At 42.0% G+C, this 16,299-nt stretch overlaps 1 protein-coding gene across 2 annotated transcripts in view; it reads left to right on the top strand.

Annotated features, from left to right (window-relative positions):
- The window catches only part of LOC137627880 (protein O-glucosyltransferase 2-like), a 63,448-nt gene that overhangs the window by 43,360 nt on the left and 3,789 nt on the right, over positions 1 to 16,299 (top strand). Inside the window, exons 9-10 of one of the 2 annotated variants that reach the window (XM_068359315.1) lie at positions 4,099 to 4,218; positions 13,546 to 13,687. In XM_068359315.1, the coding sequence (XP_068215416.1) occupies positions 4,099 to 4,218; positions 13,546 to 13,674 (249 nt within the window). In that variant the 3' untranslated portion in view covers positions 13,675 to 13,687. Of the gene's footprint in view, positions 1 to 4,098; positions 4,219 to 13,545; positions 13,773 to 16,299 lie in introns of those variants that run through there. The other variant, XM_068359314.1, reaches the window with a different exon arrangement.

Genomic DNA, 16,299 nt, shown 5'->3' with positions numbered 1-16,299 from the left:
TATATATGTGTGTGTGTGTGTGTGTGTAATTTTTTTCTTTTTCGTCACACTCGCCTCTCCCCATTCCTCGGGTAGGGGCTGAGAGAGAGGAAGTACTGTAGTCATATCTTGATAGGTGGGGGTTGCATGTGTATGCATATCTACAGTATCTAGGTATTTAGCAGTAATTTCTTATGGGTCATGTACACTATTATTCAATATTGTCACATACTAGTTTCTTTCTTATTTATTGACTTCTTACCTCTTTACTTTATATCAGTGTTTTGTTCCAAAAATTAATATTTTATTTATTAAAACAAATTAAAGAAATGGCTATACAAAAAACTGAAGAAATCTGGAAAAGTGTGTAATGCACTTTTTTTTCTTCTAAATCTGTATACTGTGTTTATCAAGTGATAACAGCGATAAGCATTATCACTAAGAAGAGATTGTAAAATTAGTTAGATACAGAATACTTTTCAAAAAAGTCAGTTCTGGCAAATTTAAAGCCTAAACCCAGGTGGTACTAAGTTGTGGAATGATCTTCCTAATCGGGTAGTTGAATCAGTAGAACTTCAAAAGTTCAAAGTTGGAGCAAATGCTTTTTTGTTGACCAGGCATACATGAGTCTTTATAGTTTATTTATGACATTTGTTTTTGATGTTGTTAATAGTTTATATATGACATGTCTGTTTTGACGTTACTTTTTTTAGAATGATTTATTGTTAAGTTGTTCTCTTCATTTATTTATTTCCTTATTTCCTTTCCTCACTGGGCTATTTTTCCTTGTTGGAGCCCCTGGGCTTATAGCATCTTGCTTTTCCAACGGGTTGTGGCTTGGATAGTAGTAATAATAATAATAATATGGCAAACCAACTTAGAAGATACAGCAACTAGTTAACGGTAAACAATGAATCCATAGAACCATCTTTCAACCAATTTAAAAAGACTAAAAGTACTAAAATATATTAAAATAACTGAAATGTTAGGGATTTTACAAGTAGCTGTGAAAGAGTGCTGATGTAAGAAAATAAGGGATTTTGATAAAGGAAAACCATATGGTTGGTGAGATGCCTTGTGGTCTCCAAAGACTTGCCTATTAAAGAAATAGTGTTTTCCCTGCCTTAGGACATATGTATTAACCCTTTTACCCCCAGGCTCTTTGGAAATTTCCAACCCTTAACCCCCAGGGGGTTATTTTTTTCCCAGCACATTTTGCAGTATATTTTTTAAAAATTGCTCTAACAGCCTTAATTTTTGTCTTAGAGAGGTCAGGTTGGTCTCATTCTCTTGGAAAATACCTGAATTTTCTAAAAATATTATCAAAAATATGAAAAAAAAATTTTTATAGAATTTTTTTGCAAGGACGTACCGGTACGTCCATGGGGGTAAAGGAATGGCTTTTGTGAAACGTACCAATACGTCCTTTGGGGATAAAAGGGTTAAGTCATAAGAGAAGGACATTTTCCTTCACGCTCCTGATTGGTTGCTATACGTGTATAAACTCCTGGATAAAATGTGTTTTGAGCATCAAAATGGTTATCAGTGGGTGACGTGTTGCTAGTTAGGAGACTAATTCAGCATTAGAGGTGCTGTAACAGGTTTAACCCTTTTACCCCCAAAGGACGTACTGGTACGTTTCACAAAAGCCATCCCTTTACTCCCATGGACATACCGGTACGTCCTTGCAAAAAAATGCTATAGAAATTAATTTGTTCATATTTTTGATAATTTTTTGAGAAAATTCAGGCATTTTCTCAAGAGAATGAGACCAACCTGACCATTCTATGACAAAAATTAAGGCAGTTAGAGCAATTTTAAAAAAATATACTGCAAAATGTGCTGAGAAAAAAATAACCCCCTGGGGGTTAAGGGTGGGAAATTTCCAAATAGCCTGGGGGTAAATGGGGTAATAAGGTGAATACATGGGTCTCTCTTATATACACTGAGTTCATGTATTACATTCCCTGTTCCATTTTTTACAGGACAGTCCTTGGAATCACAGAATATCTAATCCCCCAAAATTCTGTAATTACTTGCAATTAGCTTAGCTAATCACCACTCCAACAGTCCAGGTGACAAAGGCTATCAACTGATAATTACTTGCTAACAGTACTGAGCTGTATCGTAGGATTAAGATGAATTATTTAAGGGCAAAGTATTCAGAATAATTATGGACATAGTTACCTGTGACAGTGATTTTTACTGATTTAATGCTATAAGATATGCTAATATAATTATTAGAGTTTTATTTACTAGTTTAGTTTTAAATATTTTGATCAGCTATAGATCTTGGTTTAGACAAGCAGCCATGTTTTGCTTCATGAAGGATATTGTAATTTCCTTATTATTTAAATTGGTTTGAAAGTAGAGATGAGGACTGTAAAAGGGAAGTAGTGAAGGTTAAAGAGTTAATAAAACCAGAGGTAAAAGTGAATATCAAGAAAGGTGGGAAGTGGAATATGATAGAGTGAAAGTGAGAGTAACTGGTGTTGAGGTGCCAGTGATGGGAGATGAGATTGAAAGAGAGATTACAAGAGAGAAAGTGAAGAGAGCACTAGATGAAACGAGAGTAGGAAAAGCGCCTGGTATGGATGGTGTGAGGACTGAGATGTTAAAGGAAGGGGGTGTGACTGTACTTGAATGGTTGGTGAGATTGTTTAATATGTGTTTTATGTTGTCAGTGGTACCAGTGGACTGGGTGTGTGCATGTATTGTACCTCTATATAAAGGTAAGGGAGATGTGCATGAGTGTTGTAATTCAAGGGGTAATAATTTGTTGAGTGTGGTTGGAAAATTTTATTGTGGAGTGCTAATTAATAGGATTAAGGATTAGACAGAGAATGCCATTTTAGAAGTACAGGGTGGTTTTAGAAGAGATAGGGAATGTATGAATCAGATTTTTACAGTTAGGCAGATATGCGAGGAACATGAAGCAAAAGGCAAGGTGGTGTATGTTGCGTTTATGAATCTGGAGAAAGCATTTATAGAGTTAATAGGGAAGCGATGTGGAATGTGATGAGGTTATATGGAATTGGTGGAAGGTTGTTGCAAGCAGTGAAGAGTTTCAACATAGGCAGTAAAGTGTATGTTAGGATAGGAAATGAAGTGAGCGAGTGGTTTCCAGTGAGAGTGGGGCTGAGACAGGGATGTGTGATGTCCCCATGGTTCTTCAATTTGTTTGTTGATGGAGTGGTGAGAGGTGAATGCTCGAGTGCTTGGTCGAGGATTGAAAGTAATAGACGAGTGATCATGAGTGGGAGGTAAATCAATTGTTGTTTGCGTATGATACTGTACTGGTTGCGGACTCGGAAGAGAAGCTTTTTCGATTAGTGAGACTTTGGAAGGGTATGTGAGAGAAGGAAGTTTAGAGTTAATGTGGGTAAGAGAAAGGTTATGAGATGCACGAGAAGGGAGGGTGGTGCTAGGTTGAATGTCATGTTGAATGGAGAGTTACTTGAAGAAGTAGATCAGTTTAAGTACTTGTGGTCTGCTGTTGTAGCAAATGGTGGAGTGGAAGCAGATGTACATCAGAGAGTGAATGAATGATGTAAAGTGTTGGGGTAAAGGGAGTGGTAAAAAATAGAGTTAGGCATGAATGTAAAGAGAGTTCTGTATGAGAAAGGGATTGTACCAACTGTGATGTATGGATGTAAGTTGTGGGGAATGAAAGTGACAGAGAGACAGAAATTGAATGTATTTGAGATTGTGTCTGAGGAGTATGGCTGGTGTATCTCAGTTAGATAGGGTTAGGAACAAAGTAGTGAGGATGAGAGCGGGTGTAAGAAATTATTTAGCAGCTAGAGTGGATATGAATGTGTTGAGGTGCTTTGGCCATGTAGAGAGAATGGAAAGTGGCTATTTGCTGAAGAAGGTGATGAATACTTTTTTCAATGTTTGCTACCCCAAAAAATAGAGGGAAGTGCCTTGGTGAATAGATGGAAAGTATTACACACAGTATACAGTTGTCTTGAAAAATTAATCATTTTACTTTACTTAATGAGTTGCCTGTGGAATTCCAAATTTAACTGTTGTCATAGTGAGATGAGGTTTTGTTTGTGATTTTATCCTGGATGTTGGTGTGGTTGCCTTTATCAATAATGAAATATCTTTTTCCAGATTAATTGGGCAATAGAAAATGATGATAAAGCACAAGCGATAAGTCAAAATGGGCGCAAGTATGTACAAGAAAATCTTATGCCAAAGGATATCTATTGCTATCATGCTGCTCTGTTTGAAGTAAGTATTTATTCAGATTTATGTGTCCACTTTACTTGTAATTCAATATTTGTTTGCTATTTAAGCCACCTATTCAGTCACTGGTTCTCCAGCTGGTACTGTAATTAGAAATCTATTATGATGTTCAAGAAGCTTTTGGCCTATGTAATTTTTTAAGGGGTCTTCTAATTACTGATGTGATTTTCTCTACTAGTCTATGTGATATAACTGTCCCCAGTTCTTATCAGTTTATTTACCAAATTCCAATAGTACTGTACTGCTTCCATCACACTATTATATTTATACTAGTTCCTCAGTTTAGGAGTATCGTTCAGGGAGTGAGCTAGCAACCTAAAATGCTCGTACCCAAAAGCAATTTTTTCCAAAAGAAATAAAGAAAATTCACTTGATGCATTCCATATGTTCATAGGTACTCATATGTACTCATTTTTTAATTTTTTATTGGTAATTATAGTTAGAATTATAACTCCTAGCATTAAAGTGAATTCAAGTGAATAATTCACAATAAGAATTAGAAATATTGACAAATAAACTCGCACTTTACCATTGAGGAGAGTCATGTCTGGTGTGAGGGAGATGAGAGAGAGAGGGGGAGGATGAGGGAGTCGCTGCTGGGAGGGAGACTCTCCCTCCATGAGAACTTCTGGTAAAGTATCAGGAGTTCTCTCTTTTTGAACAATGTTCATTATTACTAACAAAATCACTTGATTTACACTTTCCGGACACATGATCTTTTTTACACTCTTACACTCAACTTTCACAAGAATCTTATCTAGAGATGCCTGCATTGTCCTTTTCTTTAAAAACGTGAAAATGAGACATTGCATTGTCGGTGCACTGCTTGGGTGGCATAGGAGCACTATGTTACTGATTTATGTCCATTGTGTGCTAGTCTCATTAGTACTTGTCCATTAAAGATCCTCATATGGACTAAATTATTTTGTCGCAGACCGATGTAATGCCCGTAACCAAATACGAATTTGTATGCTCGTAACACCTGCTACCCAAATTTGTATGCTCGTAACACCTGCTACCCAAATTGCTACTGTATTTGCGACAACTTTGATTTCTTCTATATCATAATTTATATTTGTTCCGTAACTGAAATACAAACCACGCTATTTAATATGGGTATTACTTTTGGCGTAGCTGAAATGATGAGCCATTAGAATTTTAACGAGGGTTTACTACCCCCATCGCTAGTTAGCGGGGGGTAGGGAGGGGTAGCTTGCTAAACCCCCCCCCCCACCACACACACACACACACACACACACACACACACACACCTGTGTGGTGAGCTCACTTTTACTTTACTTTGGCTCGGTTGGTGATCGGACGTGTCCGCTTTCACCCTCGCCTCTTTGACAGCCATTAATGCTTTTTGTCTTTTTACCTACTTTTTCTTATACTTGTAATACTGTATATATATAAATATTCTTTATGTTTATGTATATATTTGAGTATAGAAATGCAGTAAGTTTTCTTTTCAGTGTTTGTGCTGTGTGTGTAATGTACGACAACGACACCTGCGTAGTGCAAGGCCACCACGGTTCCACGTCATGGGGTACGGCCTCTCCCTCTTGATCCATCGGTTTTTCCTTCGGCTTTTCCGTTAACTCGGCCGCCGTGGGAATCGTCATCGCTGGACTTTCTTCATTCATCTATTATCTTCGCTGTTCCTCCTTTCCTACGGGGAACTTGGATTCTCAGCGAAGGGAATGTGGGAGTTTAATTTGACTACGGTCTCTCTCTACTCGAGGTCGTTCACCCCTTACTACTACTACGTACTATTACGGAAGCTCCTTTCCCGTTGCGGGTTGGGTTGCTATTCCGTTTATTTGTCTCAATTATTTTTAATGAAATCTAATCGTATTTTTAACTTTTCAGCTTCTCTGTGGAGAACACTTCCCTTCGGGGGTCAGTGGTTCTTACTATTTGTGATCATTTTTAGATGAATTACATAATTATAATTCTGGTATAAGTCTGTTTTTGTTACAGTTCTCCGCCCTCCCCCTTCTCCTGTGAATGTCAGTGGGGGAGGAGGGCGCATACTTAATTTTTAATTCTTATGTTTTGCTATTCCCTCGGGGTTACTCTTCGGAGTTCCTCCTGGGGGAATTATTCAACTTTATTTTCCCAGTTAACTATGCATTTTTTCTTCGTTTGACTAAAGTGTGCCAACGAAGCAGAGGTCCTGTTTGTGCCTGGGGAGTCTGCTGTCGCTGCCGTCTCTCTAGGACTTCGTCATGGGCGTTATCCCTTCTCTTAGAAGTCCTCCCGTGACAACTGTCAGCTCTTCAGTTCATCTTTGAATGCTAAGGAGGTTCGCCTCCAGGGGTAGGTAACTTCCATTCCGAGGGAGGTTCCCTTCCCAGGTGTGAAAGCTTCCCCCTACAAAGGGGGAACTTCTCATACCTTAATAATTCCTGGATGGGTTTTCCTGGTCCTCGGGCAGTTATGCTCTTGGTGCTGAGCGACCGCACTTGTAACCATGCTCAAGGAGCTGAGCGGTTGCAAGGCCGGGCGCATGAAAACTTCAGGTGGCTATGCTCTTGGGGCTGAGCAGTCGCACCTGCAGCTATGCTCAAGAGGCTGAGCAGCTGCAGGATCAGTCTGGTGATCTCTCTCGTTCGCGAGGGAGGCCACTCTTAAGGACTCCTCTTCGTAGGATTGCTCCTTATAGGTCAGCTTGCTGATCCAATGGCCCTAAGGGGCGCCATCACCAGTGTCTTCCAGTCTTTTCTACGAAGTGCTCACCTCTCAATCGTGAGAGAGGCCACTCATAGAGACCCCTCTTCGACCAGCCATCTCCTAGACCTGCTGACTTGCCTTCTCCGTTCTGGCTGCTGACGCTGTGGGTGCCCACGCACCCCGTTATCCAACGGGCACCGGTCCCTTCGGGGCAAAAGGGGCTTTCTCACATTGTGAGTAAGTCCCTTAAACGCCAGGTATCCCCTGCGTGCCATTCTCCTGCGCGCTCGCGCGCATCGCCCGCTGTTCCTGCTGTTCCTGAGACTGCCATCCAGCGACATCCTGTTCCAGGAACTGCGCGCCAACGTTCACCTGCTCATCAGCGCACATCGTTGGAGTTTCCTGAGATAGCGCACAGGCGCTCACCAGTGATTCAGCCTGCGAGTGTCTCCTAGTCTCTTCTACGAAGGGCACCTCTCCCGTTGGCCGGAAAGGTCTCTCATAGAGACCCTTCCTTGGAGTATCAAGCAGATCTTCCAGTGTTGAGCCAGCTGACCTACCGATCTTCCAGCTCAACCTTGCACTACAACGAAGGACTTCGGCTTTGGACTCTGAAACAGTCCTGCCTACGGTCCTCATCGGGGGATGACCGCCCTTTTTAAAGACACATCCCAGTTCCTGATCGTCCTGTCAGCTGACCCTGCATCCTAGAGCACTAGCGCGTGCTCGCCGACGATCTTCAAGTGCCAATGTTCTTCTTACGCGCGCAAGCGCCGACGATCTTCTTACGCGCGCAAGCGCCGACGATCTTTTTCGCGCGCGGGTACCGATGGTCTCCTGCGCGCGCGTCAATGGTCTTGCGTGCTCACGCGCCAACAAACTCCTACGCGCTGCAGCACGCTCCAACATTCTGGTCCACACGGGCTCTTCATTCTGATCCTGCACATCAATGTGATTCCTGTGCTCTCTATGAAGTCTCGCCTGTGCGCCCGCGCGAGCGTTTTCAGCAGTCTCCTGCGCGCGAGCCCAGGGTATTCCCGCGCGCCCGCATCAGCGCTTCGACAGTCTCTCGCGCGCGACCCCCGGGTATTCCCCATCGTGCGAGCGCCAGCGCGCTCCCTAGCGCAATCACTAATACCCTTCCCCATGCGGGGCTGCCGGACATCGCGCGGTAAGGGCACCATCGCCACATTCCCCCCCCCCAGCACAAAACAGCGCGCTTGCCGATGGGGGGGAAGGTTCCAGAAAGGCCCAGGGACATGCCTTCCTTATCTTTTTACAATCAATTTTCCCTCCAGAGGGAGTGTCTGGAGCGGTAGCACAGGCTTTTAAGCTGTTCTCTCTGAGTTGAGCCTCAAATCCTTGGCTACATCCACTCCCCCGATGAGGAAAAGAGGAGTTTTGGACGAGGTAACTTCTACGAGGTCGTAGCTGTCTCCTTGTAAGTCTTCGAGGCAGGCACTCTCCCCCCTCAGACTTTTCTCCCTCACCTTCGGACGAAGTTTTCCCGCCCTCAGGAGAGTCACGGGAGGTGAGACGTTCCCTAATCACACCATTAAGGGAAACCCCACCTCGCGCAGTAAAGTCTTCTGCGAATAGGGGTGGAGAAGAGCCTGCCTCCGTCGTGGTTGGAGTCCTGCATCCCTCCCGGGAGGGAGTCAAAGGACTCCAAGACATTCTTTCGTTATGGGAACGAACCTGTTTCAGCCTAAGGACGTGAAGCAGGCGGCTGAGAGGTGTAGGAAGTCACCAAGACTCCCTCCTATATGGGGCTTTGACATTCAAGCCCTATAAACCTCCAGCACCTCAGCAACCACGTCCCACCAAAATAACGGTAGGTAAGACAGTGGGGTCTAAGCCCTTTCCGGTCAAGGACAAGAAAGGCAAATAGTCCCCCAGAGGAGGGAAGAATCCTAGAAAGAGCAGCTGAGGCCGCAAACGCTAGGATTGGTAGTTCCCCTGCATGTCCGCCAGTGGCGGGATACCTACAAGGTTGCGCAGACAGGTGGCGGCAACTCAGGGCCGTTTCCTGGACGATTTCCGTAATCAGAGCGCGTCCTGTTCACAACACCTCTACCTCCCCTGAGGACAAATCCAGTGTCATTTAGCACCTTTGCCATGGGATCAGCAATGGGGCAAACTCTGTGGGCAGAGGCCCAGATTAAAGCAAACTCCGGTCAGCATGGAGACCGCAGACACAGTCAGTCTTGCAGTAAACCGCAAGACTTCTTGTGTATACTGGATCTGAAGGACCTGTACTTCCAGATCCCAGTCCATCCGTCTTTAAGGAAGTACTTAGGATTCAGCATAGACAACAAGGAGTACCAGTTCAAGGTGCTGTGTTTCGGTCTCTCCACAGCACCACAGGGTTTCACCGGAGTTTTTACCCTAATATCTTTGTGGGCACTCAGGATCGGCTTCCGTCTCCTCCATTATCTGGATGACGGCCTGATCCTAGCAGACTCGGAGTCACTCCTCTTTGACACCGAGACAAACTTCTAGGACTTTGCCAGGACCTAAGGGTCAGAGTAAGTCTCGAGAAGTCCGCTCTGCTGCCCAATCAAAGACTGGTTCACCTAGGCATGATTATAGACACCAATATCCATAAGGCCTTCCATCAGTCGACAGGATAGCAAGGCTGAGAAGAGTCACAAGCCCTTTCCTCCTCAGACGAGAAGAGCTTCCAACCCAATCGTGGTTAAGTCTCCTCGGTCACCTTTCACCCTTGGCTCGTCTAGTTCTCAACGGTCGCCTCAGGATGAGGTTTCTCCAGGGGCGACTTAGGTCCTAGTGGAATCAAGACTGTGCTTCCCCGGACATATATCCCTGTGGATCCTGCGGAACAGACGAACCGCCAGTGGTGGGTGACAGGCGAGAACCTACGAAGAAGAATGGATCTTCTCGTTTCCTTCCCATGGATTGGATGCTGTTTTCGGACACCACAAAAGAAGGGGGGGGGCCACGTTCTGTACCACAGTACCTCAGGCCTGTGGTCAGAATCAGAAAAGTGCCTCCATATGAATCTGCTAGAGATGAAAGCCGTCTTCCTGGCCTTTCAACAGTACCAACAAAGACTTGGCGGATCATTCTGTGGTGTGATGAGCTACAACACCACAGTAGTAGCTTACATCAACAAGCAAGGAGGTACCTTTTCAAAGCAGCTATCCCATCTCTCAGTAGAGATACTGAGATAGACCGAAGTCCATTCGATTCCTCTATCGGCTCGCTTCATTCCAGACAAAGGGAATGTGCTCGCCAACAGTCAGAGCAGAGCGTCTCAGATAGTGAGTACCGAGTGGTCCTTGGATCATTCAGTAGCCAACAAAGTCCTGACTTTGCGGGGTTACCCGACTGTGGATCGGTTCACTACAGTGCTGAACTTAGAGCTCCCGCTGTATTGCCCCCCCAATCCCAGATCCCAAGGCACTCTGGCAAGAGGCCTTCCAACAATGGTGGGACAGCACCTACGTGTACGCTTTTCCCCCATTCTGTCTGATGAGGAAGGTGCTCAACAAGACCAGAATATCGGTCAATCTTTCGATGACCCTTTATAGCTACGCTATGGCATCGCGCAGAATGGTTTCTGGACCTTCCGCAACTCCTATCAGAGTTACCGAGAGAGCTCCCTCCACGACACAATCTACTCAGACAACCACTGCCAACATCTTTCACAAAGCCGTAGCTTCGCTTCGACCTCATGACTGGAGGCTATCCAGCATCTCCTCACTAAGAGAGGATGGTCGCAACAAGTTGCGAACGGAATGTCTGGACACCTGCGTAGGTCATCTGCAGGGGTCTACCAGGCAAAGTGGCGAATTTTTTGTGGTTGGAGTCGTGAAGGGGTATCTCTCCACTCTATACCACTATTCCAGCGATAGCGGAGTTCTTCGTATATTGGCGGGAAGAATGCGCCTTTCAGTCTCGGCAATGAAAAGCTATCGCTCAGCCTTAAGTCTAGCCTTCAGGCTCAAAGGAGTGGACATTTCTTCCTCGCTGGAACTTTCCTACTCATACGAAGATAAGATCTTACCTGCCCTCAGTCGGATGTGAGACCTCCTCCATGGAACGTGGTTCGAGTTCTGAGGTCTCGTAAGAGACCTCCCTACGAATCATTACGCAGTCTTCAGATCACCACCTAACTTGGAAGGCGGTGTTCCTACTAGCTTTGGCCTTGGCCAAGCGAGTCAGTGAACTGCATGGTCTCTCATATGACATCACCCATACAAGGGGATGAGGGGAGGTAACGTTCAGATTCGTCTCTGAGTTTGTGGCTAAGACACAGAACCCGGGAGTGCCGGATCTTCGATTCTACTCTTTCCGGATTTCGAGTCTGCGTTTTGTAATAGATGACCCAGATCATCCCCTACTGTGTCCAGTAAGGAGTCTGAGGTTATATCTCAAAGAACGGCTGTATTTGTCTCCAAGTGCAAGCTTTGTTTGTGAGCACTGGGAGAACGAAGAGGAGAGTCACCAAGAATACCATCTCGGCTTGGATTCGTAGGGTGATCCATCTGTCCCTGAATCCTGACCCTCCTCCATCATGTCACCTTAGAGCGCATGATGTCAGGAGCGTAGCTACGCCCCTGGCCTTCAAGAAGAACTTCTCAGTGACGCAGGTTCTACAAGCAGGGGTGTGGAAGCGTCAGACGACCTTCACAGCCCACTACCTGCAAGACGTGACCCACAGGAGGCTCAATACATTCTCTATCAGCCCTGTGGTGGCTGCACAACAGCTGGTTTAAACCTCAGGCTCCTTAATGGACAAGTAGCAGAGGGTTGAGGGTATTGTTACCCTGTCTTAGTCTGCATGAAAGAAAAGGTATGCCTGGACCATATTCTTTTCTTCATCCTCCCCTCTCTTGGGGAAAGCAGCATCCTGGGTTCTTTGCACAGCTGACCTCAAACCACTGCAGGTAAACCATGTTTCCTTGTGTTCCTAGTACAGTACTAAGTTAATACTGTCACGTCCCCATACCCTGACGAGGTGGTATTTGGAAAGTCCTAGCCTAAAGTTTCCCATCTAAGAACTTCAGGTCAACTTCCTAGGACAAGTCACACATAATCCTTCACACACAACTTATGTAGGCCTCAGCCCTTGCATAGCAAGGTGCGAGCGAGGTGCAGGGACTCTCTATTGTTGAGTGCTGACAAACTCAGATAATGAGTCCCCGGGCAAAGCCAAAAGCCAGTATGGCTGGGACTTTTCCACCCTTCTTAAGGGTTGAGTCACCCATATTAAATAGCGTGGTTTGTATTTCAGTTACGGAACAAATAACAAATTCGGAGATAATTTGTATTTTTCCTAACTATACAAACCTTAGCTATTTAATCAAACTTGGCCGCCAGCCCTATCCCCCGTGAAGTCCTACCTCTTAAGCAAAGTGAGCTCACCACACAGGTGTGTGTGTGTGTGTGTGTGAGGGGGGGGTAACAAGCTACCCCCTCCCTACCCCCCGCTAACTAGCGATGGGGGTAGTAAACCCTCGTTAAAATTCTAATGGCTTGTCATTTCAGCTACGCCGAAAGTAATACCCATATTAAGTAGTTGAGGTTTGTATAGTTAGGAAAAATACAAATTATCTCCAAATTTGTCACTTTACCCTACCATATATTTTTTATTTATATCTATTAATCTCCCCTGAAGTTCATAATGCTTCTCTCAAAGCTTCCTAATACACTACAGTATGGATTTTTACCTCAAAACACTAAAAGATAGTTTTCTTTCCTTCCAAAAGTTAGGCCTCGAGTGTAGTGTTGAGACAGAGTAGGGGCTAATGGCAATTGCCATGTCGGGGGTTAGAACGTACCATCTTTAGTGTTTCAGTCCCTGTGTCGCTCTTGCTTTAGCTAGACGACTTTACTCCCTTTGAATTTTCCAGTTACAGTACAAGTTCCATTTTGGTTATTAGTGAGAGTAACAGATGTCTTCTGGATTTGTTAATTACAGCTTTGATTGTTCAAGATTTATTTTCTGTTTATTCATAGTCTGCACTCTCTCTCTCTTTTGTTCCCTGGGGTAATAATTGTACATACATACATACATACATATACCAAGGCACTTCCCCCAATTTTGGGGGGTAGCCGACATCAACAAATGAAATAATTGTGATTTAGATAATTGTTGTGAACAATATGAAGCCTTACTGTTTCCCTTATGGGAAAATGTATCCAGATGATTGCTGACCAATTAAAAATTCCAAATGTAGAAGAGAGTCACTTTTAGTGTAAAGGCAAATCCAAAGTCATGGATAGTTGTTTAAAGTCGATTTGATGACGAAAATGCCGCAGCTATTAATGATTTTAGTTTTTATATGATCTTCAGACAGTCTTATCTTTTTATTCTTACTCGTTTGCTTTGCTGAGCAAAACTTTTCATTCAGTGTAGCCATGGGTTTTAATATTTGTAATATTTGCTATTATTTCTGTGAACCTGACCTTAGGTTCATCTGGTTCCTCCTCGAAGCTAGTTAAAATGTCAACATCTATCATAAAAGTTTGAAATATCCCATTCTCTTTTACTTCAGTAGTCCAGCTCCTCGAGTTGAGTTTAATAATTGACTGATCAGTGATGTTTTTAATGTTTTTTTTCAATGATTATGATGGTGGAATTGATTATTTTAATTTCTAACATATCAGGAGTGGAGCAAACGTCTGAAGTCCAAGGTAGTTGTTCGCGAGGGCATGGAGCATATTCCTACCAAAGAAAATGAGAAGCGCTTTGGAGATTGCCGTTGCCACCGTCTCGTGAAACACGATGAACTGTGATGGAATTGGAAATGCAAGTAGCCACTGTGATATGCTACCATATTGAGATGCAATATTTGTTTTAATATAGCATGAATATATTGTAGAAATTGCAGAAAGTATTTTTTTAGAATTTGTTAATTTCTACTTAGTGTAGTTTAAGTTGTTTGAAATAGTAGCATGACCTTACCTTGATGGTAAGTGTACTTAAAACAAGCAGTCTACCCAGTATTATAAAAAAAATTTTGAGTGCCAATTTTAGATTATGGCTGTTTTTGGTTAACATTTTTCATCAGTATATAAATATGTAAGTTTAGTACAGTAGATAGTATGAGTTTTTCATTATTATAAATGTTGGTGTTTTTTTCTTATGCCATCTCTTATTTCAGGTGCCTTTAAATATTTAATGTTGGACATAAAAAGTGTAGTTCAGTGTTTCACTTTTTCAGGATATGAACTAGATCTAGAAAAGGTAACAAGTGTTGTTTGATGTTGGGATTGTTTATGCTTATTTTCAAGTACAAAATAAGCATTTTTTTTAAATGGTATACTTACTGTGGTGCTCATTTCTAATGACTTCCGGCCAATAATTTAGGTAGATTGATGCAGGTGTGAGATGCAATAATAACATAGAATAATCATATGACTGATTTATTATCGTAATTTGCCCTCTAATTCTTATTTGAAATTCATTTGATAAAATACTGTTTAAAGAAATGTAAAGTCAGTTAATCACTAGATTTATTTTTCACTAGATTTACTTTTCATGCGCTGAAGTGCTGGCACTACATGCATAGTTCATCACTTCTGTTATCTACATCATAACTTAAAAATAGAGAACCAGTAAATACAGGTCCACCATTGATAGCCATGGACGTTTGGTTCTAATGTATTAGTCAATTTCTTTTAGTGAGGCATATTTGCACCGACTCGCAGCGGTGCCCTTTTAGCTCGGTAAAGTTTCCTGATCACTGATTGGTTGGACAAGATAATTCTAACCAATCAGCGATCAGGAATCTTTTCCAAGCTAAAAGGGCACCGCTGCGAGTCGGTGCAAATATGCCTCGCTAAAAGAAATGGACTATAGAACGTTGCTGTGTTAGCGATTTTGCTGTATTATGGGAGGTAATTTTGTAACCCACCTAGGACTGGCTAATTATACACATCATACGTAACTTTTAATTATACATATCCTGGTCCTCAAGACAGCACTGTATTGGACTACCGTATTAGAAACTCAAATTAAGTGATTGAATTAAATACATCATGATAGAAAATATAGAGATATTTATAAATGTGTTTGCGTTATTAGTATTTGAATATGCCACCTTACAAGCTTTTGATATGTATTCTAGTCTGCTAGATGCAGTATATAGACTTTTTTTTATATCACAGCTGTAATAGAGTTAGCTTTTGGTAATTTTTTCAAACGTGCATTGTTTAAATCTTCTTTGGTTTATTATATGTCGTATATTAGCCTATTGCTATTTCCATCTTTATTAAGTAATACAGTACTTCATCAACCCCTATTAAATCAAGACCATACATATGCATAAGTGATCTTTGGGCAGTTATGAATGAACACAAAAGAAATTGATGTAAGTTAGTGTAATTTTTATTTTCAAATGATGAGTATTGTTGTTTGGGGGGAGTTAGTTCTTTTCTTATGGTTCTTTTTCAAGTTAGCCAAATCTGTATAGCCAAATACATATGTATTATTAACAATCCAGCAGCCTTAAAGCCTCATCCATGCCAGATGTCAAAACTTTTATTGTAATGAGCTAATTTTTATCAGTTCCCATAATTATTAATGAATTTGAAAGAGGTGTCGGGTTATCAATGGTTGATCTGTACTTGGTTGATTTTTTTTCTCTGGTCGTTTATTTTTTTTCTCTTTCTTAACTAGGAAAGTTTTCCAAATTAATTGATTTTTCCTCAGTTCATGTTACGTCCTTGGTCGAGACTTGAAGTTTCTTAACCCTTTAAGAATTTTTTTAATCTTTTTTTGTAAGAGGTTGGTGCCAGCATCGATCAGTGTATTTGACGCTATAATGGAACCTATGCCTCCTCTACTTGTATGGTGCTACTTTGAATGACACTGTTTTCCCAATGATAAAAGAATCCTGAAACAGTATTTAGTTTTCAGCCTTCTTGCCACAAATTGAATAATTCAGGAAATACTCTCTAGATAACATAATCTGCTTAAGATATGTTTTATAAGTGTGATTGTTTTTGTTATGTTTTAAGTCATTTACTATATTAATCTAGATACATCAAGTTTTGCATCAGATTCAGACAGCAGGTTTTGTTTGAACTGGCAAGTGTATGTGTTGACCTTTAGGATCCTTATTATGTTTGCCATTTACTGCTACAAATGACAGATATCTTTCATTACTCATGTTTACCAATTGGATGCCTTTATTTGAATTGAGAATCTCAGCAATAATATATATTTTACATATAATGCATTATTAAAATAATATTTCAATGAAAAGGTTTTTTTTCACTTCATTAATAAAAATGCCTTGATAAACCGTTTCTGTCGCCAATAGGTACCTTTGGGGAAATCAGACCGTCATGCAAAAATATGCTTTCCCTTTGCACACCAACCCATGGTTGTAAATCCAATTCAGTCTTGTATATATA

Source organism: Palaemon carinicauda, chromosome 35 (assembly GCF_036898095.1).
Source record: "Palaemon carinicauda isolate YSFRI2023 chromosome 35, ASM3689809v2, whole genome shotgun sequence".
NCBI lineage: Eukaryota > Metazoa > Arthropoda > Malacostraca > Decapoda > Palaemonidae > Palaemon > Palaemon carinicauda.
This window is presented reverse-complemented; position numbering and strand designations above follow the sequence as displayed.